General features: G+C 46.0%; 1 protein-coding gene across 1 annotated transcript in view; it reads right to left on the minus strand.

Annotated features, from left to right (window-relative positions):
- Positions 1 to 18042, minus strand: part of pitrm1 (pitrilysin metallopeptidase 1) — a 77656-nt gene that overhangs the window by 30266 nt on the left and 29348 nt on the right. The window contains exons 14-17 of the mRNA XM_084313076.1: positions 5644 to 5782; positions 3214 to 3330; positions 2715 to 2844; positions 2087 to 2207 (exon numbers count right to left, since the gene is read on the minus strand). Of these exons, the coding sequence (XP_084169202.1) occupies positions 2087 to 2207; positions 2715 to 2844; positions 3214 to 3330; positions 5644 to 5782 (507 nt within the window). The remainder of the gene's footprint in view (positions 1 to 2086; positions 2208 to 2714; positions 2845 to 3213; positions 3331 to 5643; positions 5783 to 18042) is intronic.

Consider the following 18042-nt stretch of genomic DNA (forward strand, 5'->3'; position numbering starts at 1 on the left):
GGGATGTTGTCATGGCCAGTGGCCTTGTTAGGTTGGAGGGCGCTCAGTTTTTTGAGTACCTCATCTGTTGTTACCATTTCCAGTTTGAAGTCGTCTTTGCGGACCCCTAGGTTTTTGTAGTAAGCTACTATGTGTTCTACCCCATAATGCCCTGAGTGGGAGGGTAGTTTGTTTACCAGTGTTGTGGCTATGTTTGTGAAGAAAATGTTTAAGTAATTGGCTACATCTAGCTTGTCTGTGATGAGTGTGTTGTCCGTCTTTATGTTTATGTTTGAGAATCTGGTTTTAAGTAGAAAGCGGCACCTGGTAGAATAAGCTAAAATGCACTCTGGCTGGGTACATCCTGTTATGGTATGTGTTGAAAGATAGCCAGCTACACATAACGTTAGGGATTAAACTGTTGGCTATCTAATGTAACGATAGGGCTCAGTGAGCAGTTTAACTCTTGAGTAAGTCCCATGTAATAACCGGATCCATCACTAGCTTTAGCTGGTGTTAATTCGCTGGCCACTGGGTTGAACAAACGATTCCATGATGTTATTATCTGTTATGCAGATAGATAGAACAGTCAATTAATTCCTAGTTAGTTATTGAACCAAGCGTTTTGGTTAACGTTAGCTACTGCGAGTCGCGACCAGCAGTTTCAAGAACAGCCAGCTGTTTTCAACCAATATTCCTGCTGCAAGTCGTCCTCTTTAATGACAACACTGGAATAAAGATAGACATGTAATGTTAGACTAGAGGCTATAAAGAATAGACTACTACAGAAATAAATGCATTCGAAAAGTTTATTTAGGAACCAATTATTTTAACATTACATTTAAAAGAAAAATAATTATTGCGGTTACCGCAGCGGTTTGAATGGCTTCGCAAATTTATGCTGTAAGGACAAAATCAATACCGCGGCAGCCCTAACGAGGAGACATAATGATAATCTAGCGTTGATTTCAGGATGATTAGATAATCAGCCGAAAAATTACAAACGTGATGATGACTGGATTACACTAAAATGCCTTTTTCTCGTCTTTTCCTGGAATTACTCAGAATCACTCAAACTATACTCATATTCAAAATGGTATGAAACGGAAATGTACGGAAACAATCTGTTTTTTGCATGTTGACCAGAAGCAACTCACAGACATTCGACGGCGTTATTAGATCCATAGCTATAATATAAAATATAGTTTTAGGACTCGCAAGTTTGGCATTCTAAAACTATATCCATTGAATAAAGACCTGGCGCTGAAGGAGGATCAGCGCCCCCTGCTGCTGGCGGTCAATGTGTTAAGATACACATATTAAGACGTGAACTTCATTATCAGAGACAGTCTATATAAAAGGAGGAGACTGATCTCTGTGGTCGTTTTGAAGCAACAACAAAACTACCTGATGTGATTTTATGTTGGGTAAAATGTTAATTTGCTGTATTTTGACCTCAAATATGAGTTTTCAAAATGTCTTTAAAATGTGTCCTAATGATTTCCAATTGAGTTTAGCTCCAAACCCCCCATCGTTTTCAATGGCTACATGTCATGATGCCTGGCCTTACAGCACCAACTGTGGATGTTGTCAAGCCCTGGCTGACCGCGGAGCTAACGTTAGTGTTGTTGCCCTGGTAGCTACGTTATTCAAGCCCCGGCTGACTGGCGCCTGTGTAGAAGCTGGTATAAGTGGAAGATTGTCCTTTTTGACCAAATTAACAATTCCGTAACATCAGTAAATGTACCAGTGACTTAAGACAAATATTAAGACAGATTCTGAGATATGGAGATAGGGCTCAGGTCTTATCCGTTATCAAGATGGTGGCAGAGTGAAAAAAATTAAAAATTTAAAATAAAGACTTGTTCTGTTTTCATAGTAGCATAATCGGTGGTGGAAAGTAACTAACTTAATTCTTTTTATTCAAGTACTGTACTTAAGTACAATTGTGAGCTAATTGTACTTTGAGAGTATTTTTATTTTGGGGAACTTTATACTTTTACTCCACTACATCTCAAGGGAAATATTGTACTTTTTACTCAACTACATTTATCTGAACCAATCAGTTACTAGTTACTTTGAAGAAAAGGATTTTGGCGGTCCTGACCTGTTCGTATGTGTCCATGTGGGCGGAGTCAGTGATGATTTGGGGGGAGACAGACATGCCTCCCGTCTTAAGCTCCATCTGCTGGGACTGCTGCCTGAAATCTAGAGCCCCACAGCCCATCCTGGTTCACACACACACACACACACACACACACACACACACACACACACACACACACACACACACACACACACACACACACACACACACACACACACACACACACACACACACACACACACATTTAGTCATTTAGCTGAACGCTTTTATCCAAAGCGACTTACAAGTTCTGTACGACAAGTCAGCAGGAAGGGTACAACTCTTACAGCTGAGCTGAGTAACAATGTTCATGAAAGTGTTGAAACTTGGGTGTTGCAGTGTTGAGTGCATAGTAATAGACATATATTAATATATTAGGAAGAGTGCATGATGGTAGATTAAGTACATGCTTAACTTGAACCCTTATCTTAACCTAACCCAAAATAGCCCCTTGTCCTTCTGAGGTCTGACCAAAGTCTTCAAAAGGACCGAAATATAATTTCTTTACCCTTTATGTTAGGACATTTGGTCCCCACAAGGATAGGAAAACACGGACACACACACCCCTCCACCTCTCAGAGCGACTCACTTGGTGATGAGGGTGCAGAACAGAGGGACGTAGAGCTTGAGGTCCTCTGGCAGTGTGTTCAGGCTGCACATGGCTCTGAAGTACACCATGCCGTTGGTGGGCTGCTCACAGTACTGTACAGGTACACATCCTACACACACACAAGTCTTAGCAACTCAACAACGTAACATGCTAACTAAAACCTTTTAAGAAAATGTGCCCTTTGACTAATTAAAATACTTTTTTCTTATTCTTTCTCCAATCTTTTAATTCTACAACTAAGAGAGTGAAACAAATTATTTTTTGACATGGCCACAGTCGCTAGTGGACCAGTTTAATTTCTCAGCAGCTAAAGTGATTCCTAAAATCGATACAATTGATTAAATACCAAAACAGGATATACAGTAGTACATTATAGACTTGCCAGCCACAGCCAAAATGTCCCAGCATTTGGGCCTGGTAGCTGGTGCATTTGGCCTGGTAGCTGGTAGTGTGATGATGTTCATACACTATACCGTACCTGCACTGCCCATCTCAACCGGTGTGGCTGCTATCTTGGGTTGGATGTCGGACACCTTGAGAGCAGGGAGACAGGAGGCATCCTGAATCTCACTCTGAGCTTTCAGCAACTCTAAACCTACGGAAAAACACTGTCCATTAGTATGAAAAACACCTCAAGTAAAGCTAAGTGATGTAGTACAAATATGAAAGTTAAGAGGGCTGTTCATGCTGCTGTTAGAAAGAAAACTCATCCTGGAATAAGTATCCTAAAATGAATAAGTATCCTAAAAGGGGGCATTTTTACATTTAAATTGAGTCATTTAGCCGATTCTTTTATCCAAAGCGACTTACAAGTTCTGTATGACAAGTCAGCAGGAAGGGTACAACTCTTACAGCTGAGTAATAACAATAACAATGTTCATCAAACAGTGCTTAAACTTGGGTGCTGCAGTGTTGAGTGCATAGTAGTAAAGACATAAGTATATTAGGAAGAGTGCATGATAGTATAAGACAGTAAGAGGGTTAGTGTTTTATTTTGTTGATCTTTAACCAGAATCCTATCGTTCTGCAGTGAAGAGGATGTAATAAATCAGACACAAGACTTACCTACATGTTCCTTGTCTCGAGAGATCAGCCGGTTGAGTCACCTGGCGGAGAGCAGACCTCCAGACACCGTTTCCTCAACTCTTACCTCTACTACTACAGTTGAAAATAGTTGAGAAAATAGAATCTGCGGTTCACTAGAGGTCTGCTCTCCTCCGGGTCACATCATCCTCCTCCTGTCACTTTCATCTTAATCCAATTAAATTTCCATTTAATTGGAAACAGAGTAAATCAGGAGCCGTCTTGTCTTTCTGAATATCTCACTTCCTTTTTTTTTTGATCCACTTTTTCTCCCATTTTCTATTTTTCTCCCATCCCAATTTCGTATCGTCCAATTCAACCCTTCCCTGTCACGAACGCCGTTTCTTGCCTCCCACAAGCCGGCTGCAATGTGGACGAAGCCATACATAGCACGAGTCCCCTCCGATACTCGAGGTAGCAGCCGTCGCATCTTTTCACCTGCGCGGCGCGATCTTTCAGCGTCAGGGGTCTGCGCTTTGGAGGGGCGCCGCCCCCATCGCTTCTTGATTCTACTGCGCAGGTGCACCAACCGACCTGTAGGAGTCGCTGTCCACAACGTCCGATCCCCACCCCTCAGTTTTCCCTCCCCCACTGCAAATTGTATTAGTACGGACGACCAGCCAAACTGAAAACAATGTGGAGAGCTGGGCTCGAACCCAGCATCTCCAGCATTGGTGAGTGCCTTGCCCACTGCACCACCTAGCCGCTCCCTGAATATCTCACTTCCTTTAACACTTTCAGCGCCAATCACGTAATATTACGTGTTTGCTTGCCAACCGTTGAGTGCCAAAAATGTAATATTAAGTTTTTCGATTGTTTTTTTTCGATTTTAATATCCTATACACTCTCACGGACCTCTGTGTTACCATTGGAACTCATTCTGAGACCTCGAGAGTACAATGCCGGCCGAATCCTGCTAGGTGGCAGTATCGCCTACCCTTTGAAACCTTATTTCACACTGTGTGTTACATTTTATATGATCCGGGCGGAGAATTTGGATTCGGGCAAGTGAAACGGTTCATTCGAGCAACTTGGAACGCTTGGAACACACTTGATGCATATTTTGTGCCATTTCATGTCAGGGACCCGATGGACATCAATACTGGAAATCACGATCAGACAATTGGAATATTCATTTTGGGATACCTCCTAGTAAAGGTAAGGACTATATGACATCAATCCTACTTTGATCCAACAATGATTTCACATCGATCGCAACGATCAATGTATGTAGTATTCAAAACGTATGCCTTTGCTGACGATCAGAGCATCAAAAAACGAATGAATATACCTTTGATTTTGAAATAGTAACGTTTCCAGGCGAGCAACGTGAACGACTTTAGCAAAATTCACATAGCGCTCCATAACTCAGCTTTCAGGAATTAGTCTGGATCACTCTGAAACTATACAATATTCACCACGGGATAACACGCAAACGTATACATGAAGAAAATGTACTCCTTTTTACATGTTGGACGAGAGATATTGACTGTCAAATAAGCCATAGTATTGTCTCCATAGCTATAATATAGAATATAGATATAGCTCTGCAAACATTGTGACACACAGTCACAGTGATAATGCCTATCTTTTAGCGTGGTCCATTGACAACAGGATGAGGATAATAGCTGGCGCTCAAAGTGTTAAAAGGAACACGGCAACATTTTGGGAAATTTCTCCAGAGAGAGACAAGAAGATAGATACCAGTTTCCTCTCTGTGCGTTAAGTAGAAAGCTATCTGGCTGCACATTAGCCTAGCTTAGCACAATGAATTAAACCGGACAGTGGGGTGCACAGGCTTTAAGACGGGCCACCGTTCACAGACCTTTCTCGTAGATGTCCTTCTTGTCGCTGTCAGAGAGAGCCTGGATCTTCTGCTGCAGCTTCTCCTCCTCCGCCTGGGCCTGCTTCTCCAGGTAGGTGTCGTCCGGACCCATGGACAGGGTCAGCCTGTGTGTGTTCTCCTGGGGGCACACACATGTAGGGGAGGAGTTAACCTCTTAAACTCTTAAGCCTGGAGCCCTATTTTCTGAAAATCCACCTAAAATACATACCTAAGTAAATGGAATATTTCTCCACTTCTACAAGGGCCATTTGCATATTATTGGTATCTAGGGACATCTATGGACCTCAGTGAATGTATTCCCAGTGTCAGAAATATTGTGTCTATTACTAGGCTTGCTTAAATTGTGATGAAACAAAGGAGAATATGAATTATGATTTTTCTTTGCATCTTTGACAGTGAATAACACCATGCTAAAAATGACCAGACATGGAAAACTGCCACTAATCTCGTTCAGTACCTTCTTGAGATCATGTGTACACAAAATCTAAGGAAATGAATAAAGGGAAGATGATTAAACACAAGGTTTTGTAGATACAGTACTGAATTCTCCCATCCGGACCAATGCAATTTGAAATATTATTATAGAATATAGAATAGCAAGCTTATAAATTACCTTATTATAGCCAATTCGGTATATGGATTGTGCCAAATCTTATATTTCAAATGCCCGAGTTCAATTTGGATTTAGTATCACCAGGCGTGCATAAGAACAGATAATGAAATCTAAAGCTTTTTTATTTTTGCCAGGGTGCCACCATTTTGAAACTAATTTCAAATCCGATTGTTGCTACCGTACATGCTAGAAATAGGGGAGACAAACTAACTGCGCTCCCATATATGCCAATAACGTTAGGTTTTGTGGTTTATTATCCAGAGTAATAAGAGATATTAAAGGGGAACTATCTTATAAATGGCCTTTTCCAGTGTTTAGCATTGTTTTCTAGCTATGTGGGTTTATATTAATGGGGTCTATGTCTCCAATTCATATTTTGGCGCATTCTTCCAATTCACATCTCAAAATATTCTCCCTCACTGAACTGAGTCATCTGAAACTTAGCGTATCTTGGACGTCCAACAACACTCATCTGCATAATAACTCCCCCTCTATGGTTGTAGCACAACCATTCACTCAACAACAGAGCGAGTGGAAATACAGACACTTCCTCAAACGGGTTGACGTGCGCGGGTGCCAACAGAGACAGCAGAGAACGAGCGAGCAAGAGAGAGAGATAGAGGGGGAGAGAGAAATATAGAGAGAGAGAGATAGAGAGGGGGACACGGAACATTTACACACAACCTCCTGACCGCGCACGAGGAAGGAGCTTCTCTCTCTCTCGGGGAAACACACACGCATTTACACACAACCTCCCGACCGCTCGCGGGGCAGGAGCTTCGCTCTCTCGGGGGAAACACACACGCATTTACACACAACCTCCCGACCATGCGCACAGGGCAGGAGCTTCTCCACTCGCATATCACTGTATCCCCCTCAATCTCTCTATATCTCTCTCTGTCTGCCATTGCAGACTGTGGGTGACTGTCACTCAAAACGCTTATGGGTGGAGCCCAGCCCAAAACAGCTTGAAATCTTGAAGTGAATGCTGCTTAAGGGCTTGGATCCACCTGCCGCATATTTCTGGGCGCAAGCGTCTTTTGTCAATTGTTCCCAATGAGGACAGAGCGTATGCGGCCACATGCTGCCGCCTATAGGAAATGCGCTGCAGTCGGCTTCTTTTTTCAGCGCCTTTCAGTTTTTTTGTGCGGCCGCACCCGGCGTTTAGAGGTTGAAACTTTCTGAACTTTTCAGAGCGATGCGCTGAGCGCATTTTCAGACAACCAATCACAGCCAATCATATCTACCACTCTGTTTGTAACCCGACACCGGAGTTGCCTGCCTGTCTACCCACAAGAGACAGGAGCAGTATGAGGGCACAAATACACTAATAAAAAGCAAATAAAAAGCAAAGGGCGAACTGTGGTGTCAGGCAATAACTATATATATAATTAATATACAATAAAGTGTATTAAAATATGCTATATGTGCAAAACCGCGGCAGTAAAATACGATAAAAAGATAGCTGTCGCTAGATTTCTTTCTCTCTGTCATCTCGCTACAAGATGCGCTTCATCCCAAAACTACCGGCGTACTGCCAGCGTTTTTCAGCTGGAAATGTGAGCTAGGTGGACGCATGCCCTTAGAGTAGGCTACTTGATTAGAAATACAAAACAATGAATTTTTTTTTTAAGAAACCTTACAGATGTGTTCCATAGACTCGCAGGAATTGTGTAAAATTGCCCAAATAGTGAAAGGAATAGTAAGATAGTTCCCCTTTAAAAAATTATGCATACAGAAGTAATTAGCTTGAAGCCCCATAGAGGCATTTGGGAAGTGTCGTTCGGAAAAATTCCAACGCTCATCGAAAGCTCTCGGTGTCGTCTTCAAAATGGCGTCAAGAAAACTACAATTCCCGACGTTCAGTTTTTCCAAAATGGTCGACTTTCGCGACCAAAACAATAGAAAAACTCAAACTAAAATCTATCTAATAGTCAAGAGTCAAGAGTTTTTTTAATTTGTCACGGCATACGAGTATACAATGAAATGCGGGTGGTCTTGCCCGCAACGATGTGCATAATACAATAGCAATAACTAGGGATGCTCGATATTGCTTGATACCGATATACCGGTATTGTCCAACTCTTAATTTCCGATACCGATATCAACCGATACCGATATATGCAGGCCCCCCCCCCCCCCCCCCCCCCAAAAACGGAATAATTTCAGGTAATTAACATTACATATCTCTTGTTGTGGAATTAACACAACATTATGCATACTTTTGACAATAAATGTAATCTGAATTTGTTCTTACTTGCTTGCCTGGGTAAATAAAGGTTATAGAAATGTATATAAAAAAAAAAAAAAAAAAAAACGATATTTTCCGATATCACATTTTAATGCCGATATCGGCCGATAATATCGGACATCCCTAGTACCTAGGCCTCCCTAGGCCTACCGATATTATCGGCCGATATCGGCATTAAAATGTGATATCGGAAAATATCTGTATCGGTTTTAAATTTTTTTTTTTACATTTCTATATAAATTATGTCCGATATTATTGGCCGATATCGGCATTAAAATGTGATATCTGTTGATATCGGTATCGGAAATTAAGAGTTGGACAATATCGGTATAGGTAAAAAAGCCAATATCGAGCATCCCTACTAGTAATAACATATAATAGAATCCAATAGAACGACATTGTGCAATAAAACAAGTAAACAGAGTAGGGCATATCGGTATATGTACATAAGTTATTTACAGAGCATGGTAGGACATGCTAGGTCCTGTGGTAGTGCAATACACTGTTAGCTACGGATGAGGCACTGGGTCTTTCTGTACATGCTATATTATACAATCTCAGTTATACTATACTATTCTTAAAGTGACCTTTCCTTAGTGGCCATAAGTGTGGGCGTGTGCAGCACTTTAATAACACTTTAACCTATTGGTAAGCTAACATATTGATGATAATATACATTATAACTGCTGTTGTGACACGGTTATGATGTTTATACTTGAATACGTTGGAAAAATAAAACAATACTTTTGTCAGACAGTCTAGACAGATTGATTTATGACGTGATGTCATTTGTGATCCGCCGATGGACTGCACGGGTGGAAGAGAGACTTCGCCCTAAAAGTACATAACCAAGTAAATGGAAGATTGCTCCACTTCTACAAGGTCCATTTGCATGTTCTTGGTATCTAGGGACATCTATGGACCTCAGGGAATTTGTTCCCAGTTCCTCAGATATATTGTGGCGGATACTATGCTTGAGTAAATTGTAATAAACCAAAGGAGAATATAAATGATTATAATAAAAAAAATATCATCTTTGACGGTGAATAACACCATGCTAACATTGACCAGACGTGAAGAATTGCCACTGAGCTCATTCAGCAATCAGCACCTTCTTAACACTTTGATTGCCTAAGGCTAAATTCATGATATACCATAGGTTGCCAGCTCTATTTGTCTATGGAGAAATTCCCCTTCTTTGCAGGGCTATAACTTTTTAAATTCTATTGCTAAATTGCCATTATTAGGGCCCATTCAATGTCCTATATGTATTGTTCAGGGTGTATGAACGTTAAACTTTTTCATTCACATATTCATACTAAAATATGATCTAAAGTATAAGTATGTTTTCATCTCTTTCTGCAGCTTTCTCCAGAACGTGATTTATAGCCCCAAATGCATTATATTGATGATCAAATACAGTTTGATAGCAATCGGCGCGATATAAAAAAATCCAACTGGACGGACTTCTGGAAGTTACTACACGTCATCTGATGTTGACCGGATGGGCAAGGGGGCGTTTATAATTCCGTGGGCAGCGTTATACCATTCATCTAATGTGGGTCAAATGTTCATCAGATCAGTTAGTATAGAAGACATTGAAAAATAACGCTGAATCTTACCGTATCTTCCTCGCGCCGTTGGGCGATGAGCGTGGAGTATACATTTTCCTATTATGGGATGTTGGAATACCCGGTCCATTTCCAGGTTGTATAATGGTATATACGTCCAAATCATGTTGTTTATCGAGTTATTGGCAACGGATCGCTATGTATTGTGACGAGCTAGAGTGCCGGGACCTTTACCGAGTGCCCGGAAGTAATATGGGAGAACAGCACATCGTCCAAGTAACTTCCTGTTAGGCGATTGCGCCGATCGGCCACCAGATGGCGCTCTTGAACCGCTAGAGGGTTCAGTGGGGCTTTTTGGTGGGTCTCAGGCCAGCGGATGGGAAATATGAATCCGATCACAGATTTTTGAAATATTGATATCAAAGACGAGTTACGGCGTCTTCGGCAACTTGAGCATGGCGGGGAAGGACGCCTAAACACGTCTTCCGGCAGTTAAAGTGTTAAGATCAAATGTACAAGAAACCTAAGCAAATGAATAAAGGGGAGATGATTTACAGGGAGTTTTGTAGATACAGTACTGAATTTTTCCATGCGGACCAGGCCATGTGAGCGGATCGGCGCGGGCGAGAAATCCGCTCTTCGCGTTAGACGGCTTGTTCCGCTCCGCTAATCGCTCATGTTGATCCCGCCCCCAAGTCGCTCTCCGCTCACCTTGAATCGAGCGCTCCCCGCTCCACATCGCTCGGCAGATATATATATTTTTTTGGAGCATGGTGTAAATTAGCTCAAACTACAACAGTCTACACCCCCTGGGCCCCTTAACAATTGTTTGTATTGAGCCATATTGTAATTGTACCCATTCTGCAATGTTAAATAACGTTGTTTATCCATTCACTAGCTCTACTAAGCGATGATAGCTAGCCTAGCCACAATGTTATGGTCGCTGCCATTCACGTTAGCATGTAATCTAACGACAACAACAATGGCGGCATATACTTTTGTCTAACACGATGTGATTGACGGTTCACCCTTCTTGTTACAAAGGATCAGATTAAACCGAATATATATATTTATTGATTGATATATATTGCATAGTATTTGTATATCGTTTGATATCCCTTGTATATTCCTTGTACATATACACGGAATGTCCCTTTAGCCTAGTACAGACCATAATATTTCATTCTCCTATTGGACAGCGGTCCACAGGCGCCAGAGCCATGCCTCCGGAGTCAGGTTCAAAGTCACCGTCAAGACATGTCTGTGCATGCCAGGCCTTGCCCAGGGATACGAGACAGAGATGAGGTTGGCACTAGTTTGTTCGCCGTGCATATAAATATGGCGCAGGTGAATACAGAAGCACTTAGTCAGAAGTCAAGAGTTACCCAATAAGTTGAAGCCTCACCCACGATACTCCGTGCGGTGAAGTATGGCCTGTTTGGCCCCAAATAGAGCATTGAGACCGCGTGCGAATTGATAACTGAATTGTCAGAGTTTGGCGCTATACCGTCGAGTGCGACATATTTCTATTAAGTCAGTAATAGTCTATTTGTGTATAGTGTATCGTGCGGCTAAAGTTCTACAGTGACCAGCATCACCAACGCTTCCTCGTACCAGCTAGAGTGCTTATCCAGGCTGGGCTGCTTTCATGGCGCTTTCACCCGAGGAGACCTAGACGAGAACCGTGTGGACATGTACACTGGATTAATCTACCCGACGACTACATAGCCCTTTGCGGCTGGATTATATTTGTTTTGGTCCTGTGATTTATGGAGCGGAGAATCGCCGACGCCTACACGTGTTGGATTTACCCTGTGAGGAGACCAGTCGAGTCGGCGCCTCAGAGAGCCTGAGGCCGGCTAGCTTTCTTCACTGTGGAGCTACAGTCTACGGAGAACAGCTGTATTCGTCTGTGGATCAAGAGGCTATTGCACCGTCTCCTGTACTTGGAGTCTCCTTAGTCATCGTTGACCAGACTCTCTACTACCGACAGATCCTCTACCCCTGCTGGCTTACAACCGGGGGGACCCTTCCAGTATCTCCCGCTATATATTACTAGTGTACCATAGATATAATTCCCTAAGATTCAGGTTGTATAATTACCTCCTGCGTAACCAGAGAATGGACATTCATTATTGATTTGCCTACGCACATTCCTTTGCCTTATAAGCGCATCCAAAGTAAAATACAGAGAAGTATATTATGTACCTTTTGCTGCAATAAATACTTAATTAGCACTTTGTGTGGAACCGATTCATTGTGTGAGGTGTTCATCATATTTATATATCATGTACTGTATGGCCAGTAATTAAAGTACATAAAGCGGTAGTGGTTTAATGATACCATACTTATCAATACAGTCATGGAATTGTACCCCTCAGTTACAATTGGTCCTTCGAGCCGGAGGGTAACTAGCGTAATATTAATATAGTGGTATTAATATTGACATGGCCTATGATGAACACTCCACAAAACGGTTCTCCTAAAGTAGATCGCCCGCAGCGTAGACGGCAGACACCTCAGTACTTAGAGGATTACGTTGCCAATATACTACCTAGCTTTCTACAGACGGTAAACGCGGAAAAAGTAGATAGTAAAATTATGTCCGACCCTATCGACCAGGCTACCCCGCCAATAGAGGCCCTAGTGGGTTCTAACGTAACTGACCAAGCTCACGGTAGGGACCAGGAGGGACCCGACATGACTTTACCCCCCGCCAAGACCGAAGAAGTAGTCCCCGGAGAGCTCCAGGATAAAGACAGCCCTCCAGGGATGGAACTCTACCCGCTACAAGAAGAGGAGAGCTCCCCGGAGATGGATCTCCAGGACTCGCCACAGGAGAACAGATCTCCAACGAGTACTGCCAGGAGCGGATCACCTCAACCAGCGTCTTCCCCCAGCGAGGCGGACAAGATGCTGGCACAGGCATTCCTCGCCAGCCTAGCAGCCTCAACAGAGCGCGATCGACTCCAAGCACAGACGCTTAGTGAGCGCGAACATTCTTCCATGGAAAGAGAACGCCTTCAAGCGCAGCAACGGAGCGACGAAGATCGTATACGTCTAGAGATTAGACGCCTTCAGACGGAAGAGAATATGGTAAGGGACCGGGCCGAAGCCCAGCGCGCCGCCGCCGAAGCCCAGCGCGCCGCCGCCGAAGCCCAGCGCGCCGCTGCCGGTGCCCAAAGAGAAGCAGAGCGCGACCTCGCTCTCACCAAGCGCGAAGCCGAGCGCGACCGATTACAAGCGCGATAATGGAGCAGCTGATCACCAGGGCAACACCCCCTCCCTCCGCACGGGGTTCCAGGGCCTCGTCAAGACAAGGGTCAAGGGCACCCTCCCCTACCCGATCAAGCGACCCTGAGCCCGACCACCAGAGAGAGCCTATACCCCCCTCCGAACCCCTTCCCCGACCGGTCCAAGTGAGACCCAGCTACAAGGAAGAAACGGTCTACACCGCGGAGAGGCTAAATAGACGACTACAGGATCTAGAGGACCTGCCAGAGGAAGAAGAAGAGGGAGAGGAGGAGAGTCAAGCCCGACAGCAGCACAGTACTCCACAGGACCAGGAGGTCCAGTACAGCCCAGGCTCTACCCCCGCGGCTCTGCGCTACAGACCCCCGACTCAATTCACGGGTGAGCTTGACGCACGACCAGCCCCGAGGAACAGCACCTGGATACGCGGGCCATGGTACCCAGCAGGTACCAGCCCACCAAGAGGCGTAAGAGGAGACTCGCCTAGGAGGCCTCTCTTCCAACGCTCACCGATGTGCCAGCCATCCATGGCATCATACATTGGCACACCGACGTTTCCGGACTTCACCCACGAGAACAGAGCACAGTACACGGAGCTACGAATGTGCTTAGAGACAATGATGTCCGATGTAGCTGATGAACCGTACAAGTATGCTATCCTACTGAAGCACCTCAAGGTGCCCCGAGCGCACAATATAGCGCTGGCCTATGCCACCTCTACTACCCCATACACAGCGGCTCTAGCAGCACTCGACCAAAGATATGGACGCATATGGGACTACGTAATACAAGAGATAAGGCATATTGACCGCCTACCCCCAGCCACAGACAATCGCTCACTAGATGACCTGTCTATCAAGGTACAATCCCTGGTAGGGATGCTGGGGGCACGAACTGTACGCGAACTCTAATGTCGAGAGGATTTTAGAGAAGCTTCCGCCCGCCCGACAAGAGCGCTTCAGGCGGCAAAGAGACCACCGTGATCCTAACGGTCCCGAGCCATCCCTCCTAGACCTAGCCGACTTCCTGGCGAGAGAAGTCAACAGCCTACGGTTGGATACGTTCATGCGGAGCACCCCAAGCTCCAGAGAGGGACCTAGGAGAGCAAACGATGGCCGAAGATTGGTGACCGTCATGCACCAATCAGAATCAGTACCGAGCAGCAAGAACCACAGTACCCCCTCGATGAAAGAGAAGTGGAAGATGGTGTGCCCGTACTGCGAAAAGGAACACTGGTTGTCACAATGTGACACGTTCAAGAAGATGACCGCCGACGAGGTGAGTCAATGGATAAAGTCCAACCGACGCGTTACCGATGTGCGCGCAGTCACATGGCAGCCGATTGCCGCTTAAAGAAGAGGTGTAATCGGTGTGACGGAGCCCACCTAGATGTCCTACACGACAGTAACAGAAGAAAGCCTGCACCCTCAAGCAGCACAAAGGCAAGTGTTATGTACATTGACCCCGCCAGCAGCGGGGGCGCCCGGGTGCTCTTAAAGGTGGTCCGCGTAACACTGAGTTACCAAGACAAGGTCATGGACACTTACGCCGTCCTTGACGACGGGTCAGAGAAGACCCTTCTCCTCGCGTCCGCTGCGGCCCAGCTGGGGCTGCGGGGGAGCGAAAACCAGATGACGATTCGGACAATAAGAAGAGATCTAAAGACGATAAAGGGCGAGAATGTCTCCTTCACTATCGCAGCAAGCGGGCAGCCAGAGAGACGTATAGGATTACTAATGCTTTCCCCAGCCAAGAAATAGGCCTGTCGCAGTACACCTACCCCATCGCCAAGCTGATGGATAAATATGTGCACCTGCGTCAACTACCTATACCGCTCATAGACGGTGCCACCCCGACCCTGCTGATAGGCTCCGACCATGCAGACCTCATCGTCCCGATAGACCGGGTCCACACAGGGCCCAGAGGCTGTCCTGCAGCAGTCGAGACCCGCCTAGGATGGACATTACAAGGCCCCCTCGCTAAGTCTCTTAACCGAACAGCAGCCACTAACTGCCTCCACTCCAGAGTGACAGAAGAAGACACCACCCTCCTACAGCATGTCGAGAGGCTATGGACACTAGAGACAATGCCCTTTAAGAACGAAAAGAAAGACATTCGTTCCAAGGAAGACATTTACGCTATAGCCCTCCTCGAGCAAGGGACAAAGAGAGTCAAAGTCAACGGAGTGATGAGATACGCAACTCCACTCCTGAGGCGAGAGGGTATGCCTACCTTCCACGCCCCAAAAGAAGCGACGGAGCGGTATCTATTGAACACAGAGCGGCGCCTAGCCAGAGACCCCGCTCAAGAGACGGTGTACCGCGCTGAGATTAACAAGCTAATCACAGCGGGACACATAAAGAAAATTGACATTAAAGAGGCCGATCAGACGACCGAATCATGGTACGTGCCGCACCACAAAGTCCACCACAACGGCAAGGATCGTATTGTGTTCAACTGCAGCTACCAGATCGGATCACAAAATCTGAATAAAGAGCTCTTGCCCGGCCCAACACACGGCCCCTCTCTACTAGGCGTGTTACTACGTTTCCGCCAAGACAAGGTGGCCATCAGCGGCGACATCAAAGGGATGTTCCTGCAGGTGAGACTAGTGGAGGAGGACAAGCCCCTGCTGCGGTTCCTATGGAGAGAGAGGATCGGGGATGAGCAACCAGCCATCTATCAATGGGAAGTCCTCCCTTTCGGAACCACATGCAGCCCATGCTGTGCTACGTTTGCACTGCAAAAACACGTCGCAGAGGACCCAGCAGCTGATGAAGAGGTCCGACAAAGTGTAGGAAATAGTTTCTACGTGGACAACTGTCTGCAAAGCGTCTCGACGCCAGAAGAAGCCGAGGCCCTTCTACTCAAGCTCCGCGCCTCCCTGATCAAAGGCGGCTTTGATCTCAGGCAGTGGGCCAGCAGCGACCCGCAAGTATTGCGCAGCCTCTCCCCCGAGGACAAGGCAGCAAGCAGCGAGACCTGGATGGCGACCATCCCAGGAGAAGCCCAAGAAATGACATTAGGACTAGTCTGGCGCTTCAAAACAGACTCGCTCCATTATAAACACACACCCCTGACCAAGGAGCAGGGAAGGTCGACTGCACTACCGACCACCAGACGGAGTGTATACAGAACACTCGCCAGACAATATGACCCGTTGGGATGTATTCTACCTTACACCACCAGGGCAAAGATGATTGTAAGAGCTTTATGGGACAAGGACCAGGGCTGGGACGACCCCATACCCGAACACCTTGCATCCACATGGAGAGAGTGGGAGACGGAACTCAGCTCACTCCCAGGTGTCAACATACGCCGCAGCTACTTCCCACCCACAGTGAGGCCGGAGACGTGCCAGATGGACCTGCACGTCTTCAGCGACGCCTCCGAAGTAGCCTACGGTTCGGTGGCCTACTTGCGTGCCCGAGAGGAGGGAGGAGAAATACATACTGCTTTCATCCTGGCTCGCTCAAGAATAGCCCCACGAAAGCAACAATCTATCCCGCGTCTAGAGCTCTGCGCAGCCCTAGCAGGAGCGCAACTCGCCACGTTAATCCAACGTGAACTCACCATTCCGGTGCAAAGAACAATCTTGTGGTCAGACTCCACGACAGTACTCACATGGATCCGGTCTGATTCGTGCAGATACAAGGTCTTCGTGGGAGTCAGAGTCACAGAGATTCAAGATTTAACAGAAGTAGCAAGCTGGAGGTATGTGGACACAAAACACAACCCAGCTGACGTCATCACCCGGGGAATGTCCCTGGATGACCTCACCCGTCACAACCTATACAGTGACGGGCCAGAGTTCCTCAAGCTCCCGGAAGAAGAGTGGCCTACACCCACCCCACGGGAAGCGAGTAAAGAGGAGGCCGAAAACAAGAAATCTATGTTCTGTGGATTGAACACACTCGTCTCCACAGACCCCGACATAGACGATTGCCTCACCCTAGAGAGTGCGCAGCTAAAGACATTCCTGTGGCACCACCCAGAGGTTCAGCTCACTACTGGCATTACAGCAGCCGACTACGAAGAAGCAGAACTTCTTCTACTACAACGAGCCCAGAGAGACTCGTTCCCCGATGAGCTAGACTGTCTACAGGGAGCAAAGCCCGTCCCATCAGACAGCAGACTGCTCCACCTAGCCCCCGAGAGCGACGCCCATGGTCTCATCAGAGTGGGTGGTCGTCTGCGGAGAGCTCCAGACTTACCGGATGACGTCAAGTACCCGATAGTCTTAAACAGCCGACACAAGGTCACAGAGCTGATCATAAAGAAATACGACGAGGATGTGCATCACGCCGGGGCAGAGAGAGTCTTCGCGGAGATCAGACATCGTTATTGGATACTGCAAGGGAGAGAAGCAGTGCGGCGCTTCCAGCGAACCTGTCTAGACTGTCGTAAGTGACGAGCGCAGCCCAGTATACCCCGGATGGCTGACCTACCTCCCTGTCGCCTCCGACTCGGCGACAAGCCTTTTCACTCCACCGGTATGGACTGTTTCGGCCCGCTGTATATAAAGAAAGGAAGAGGAACCGAGAAGCGGTGGGGTATTGTATTCAAATGCATGACCACCCGAGCGATGCATATAGAACTCCTTCCAACCATGAGCACAGACTCATTCCTTATGGCCTTCCGAAGATTCACATCGCGGAAAGGCAAACCGTCTATATTATTGTCTGATCACG

Source organism: Notolepis coatsorum (assembly GCF_963971535.1).
Source record: "Notolepis coatsorum genome assembly, chromosome: 4".
In the NCBI taxonomy this organism is placed as follows: Eukaryota; Metazoa; Chordata; class Actinopteri; order Aulopiformes; family Paralepididae; genus Notolepis; species Notolepis coatsorum.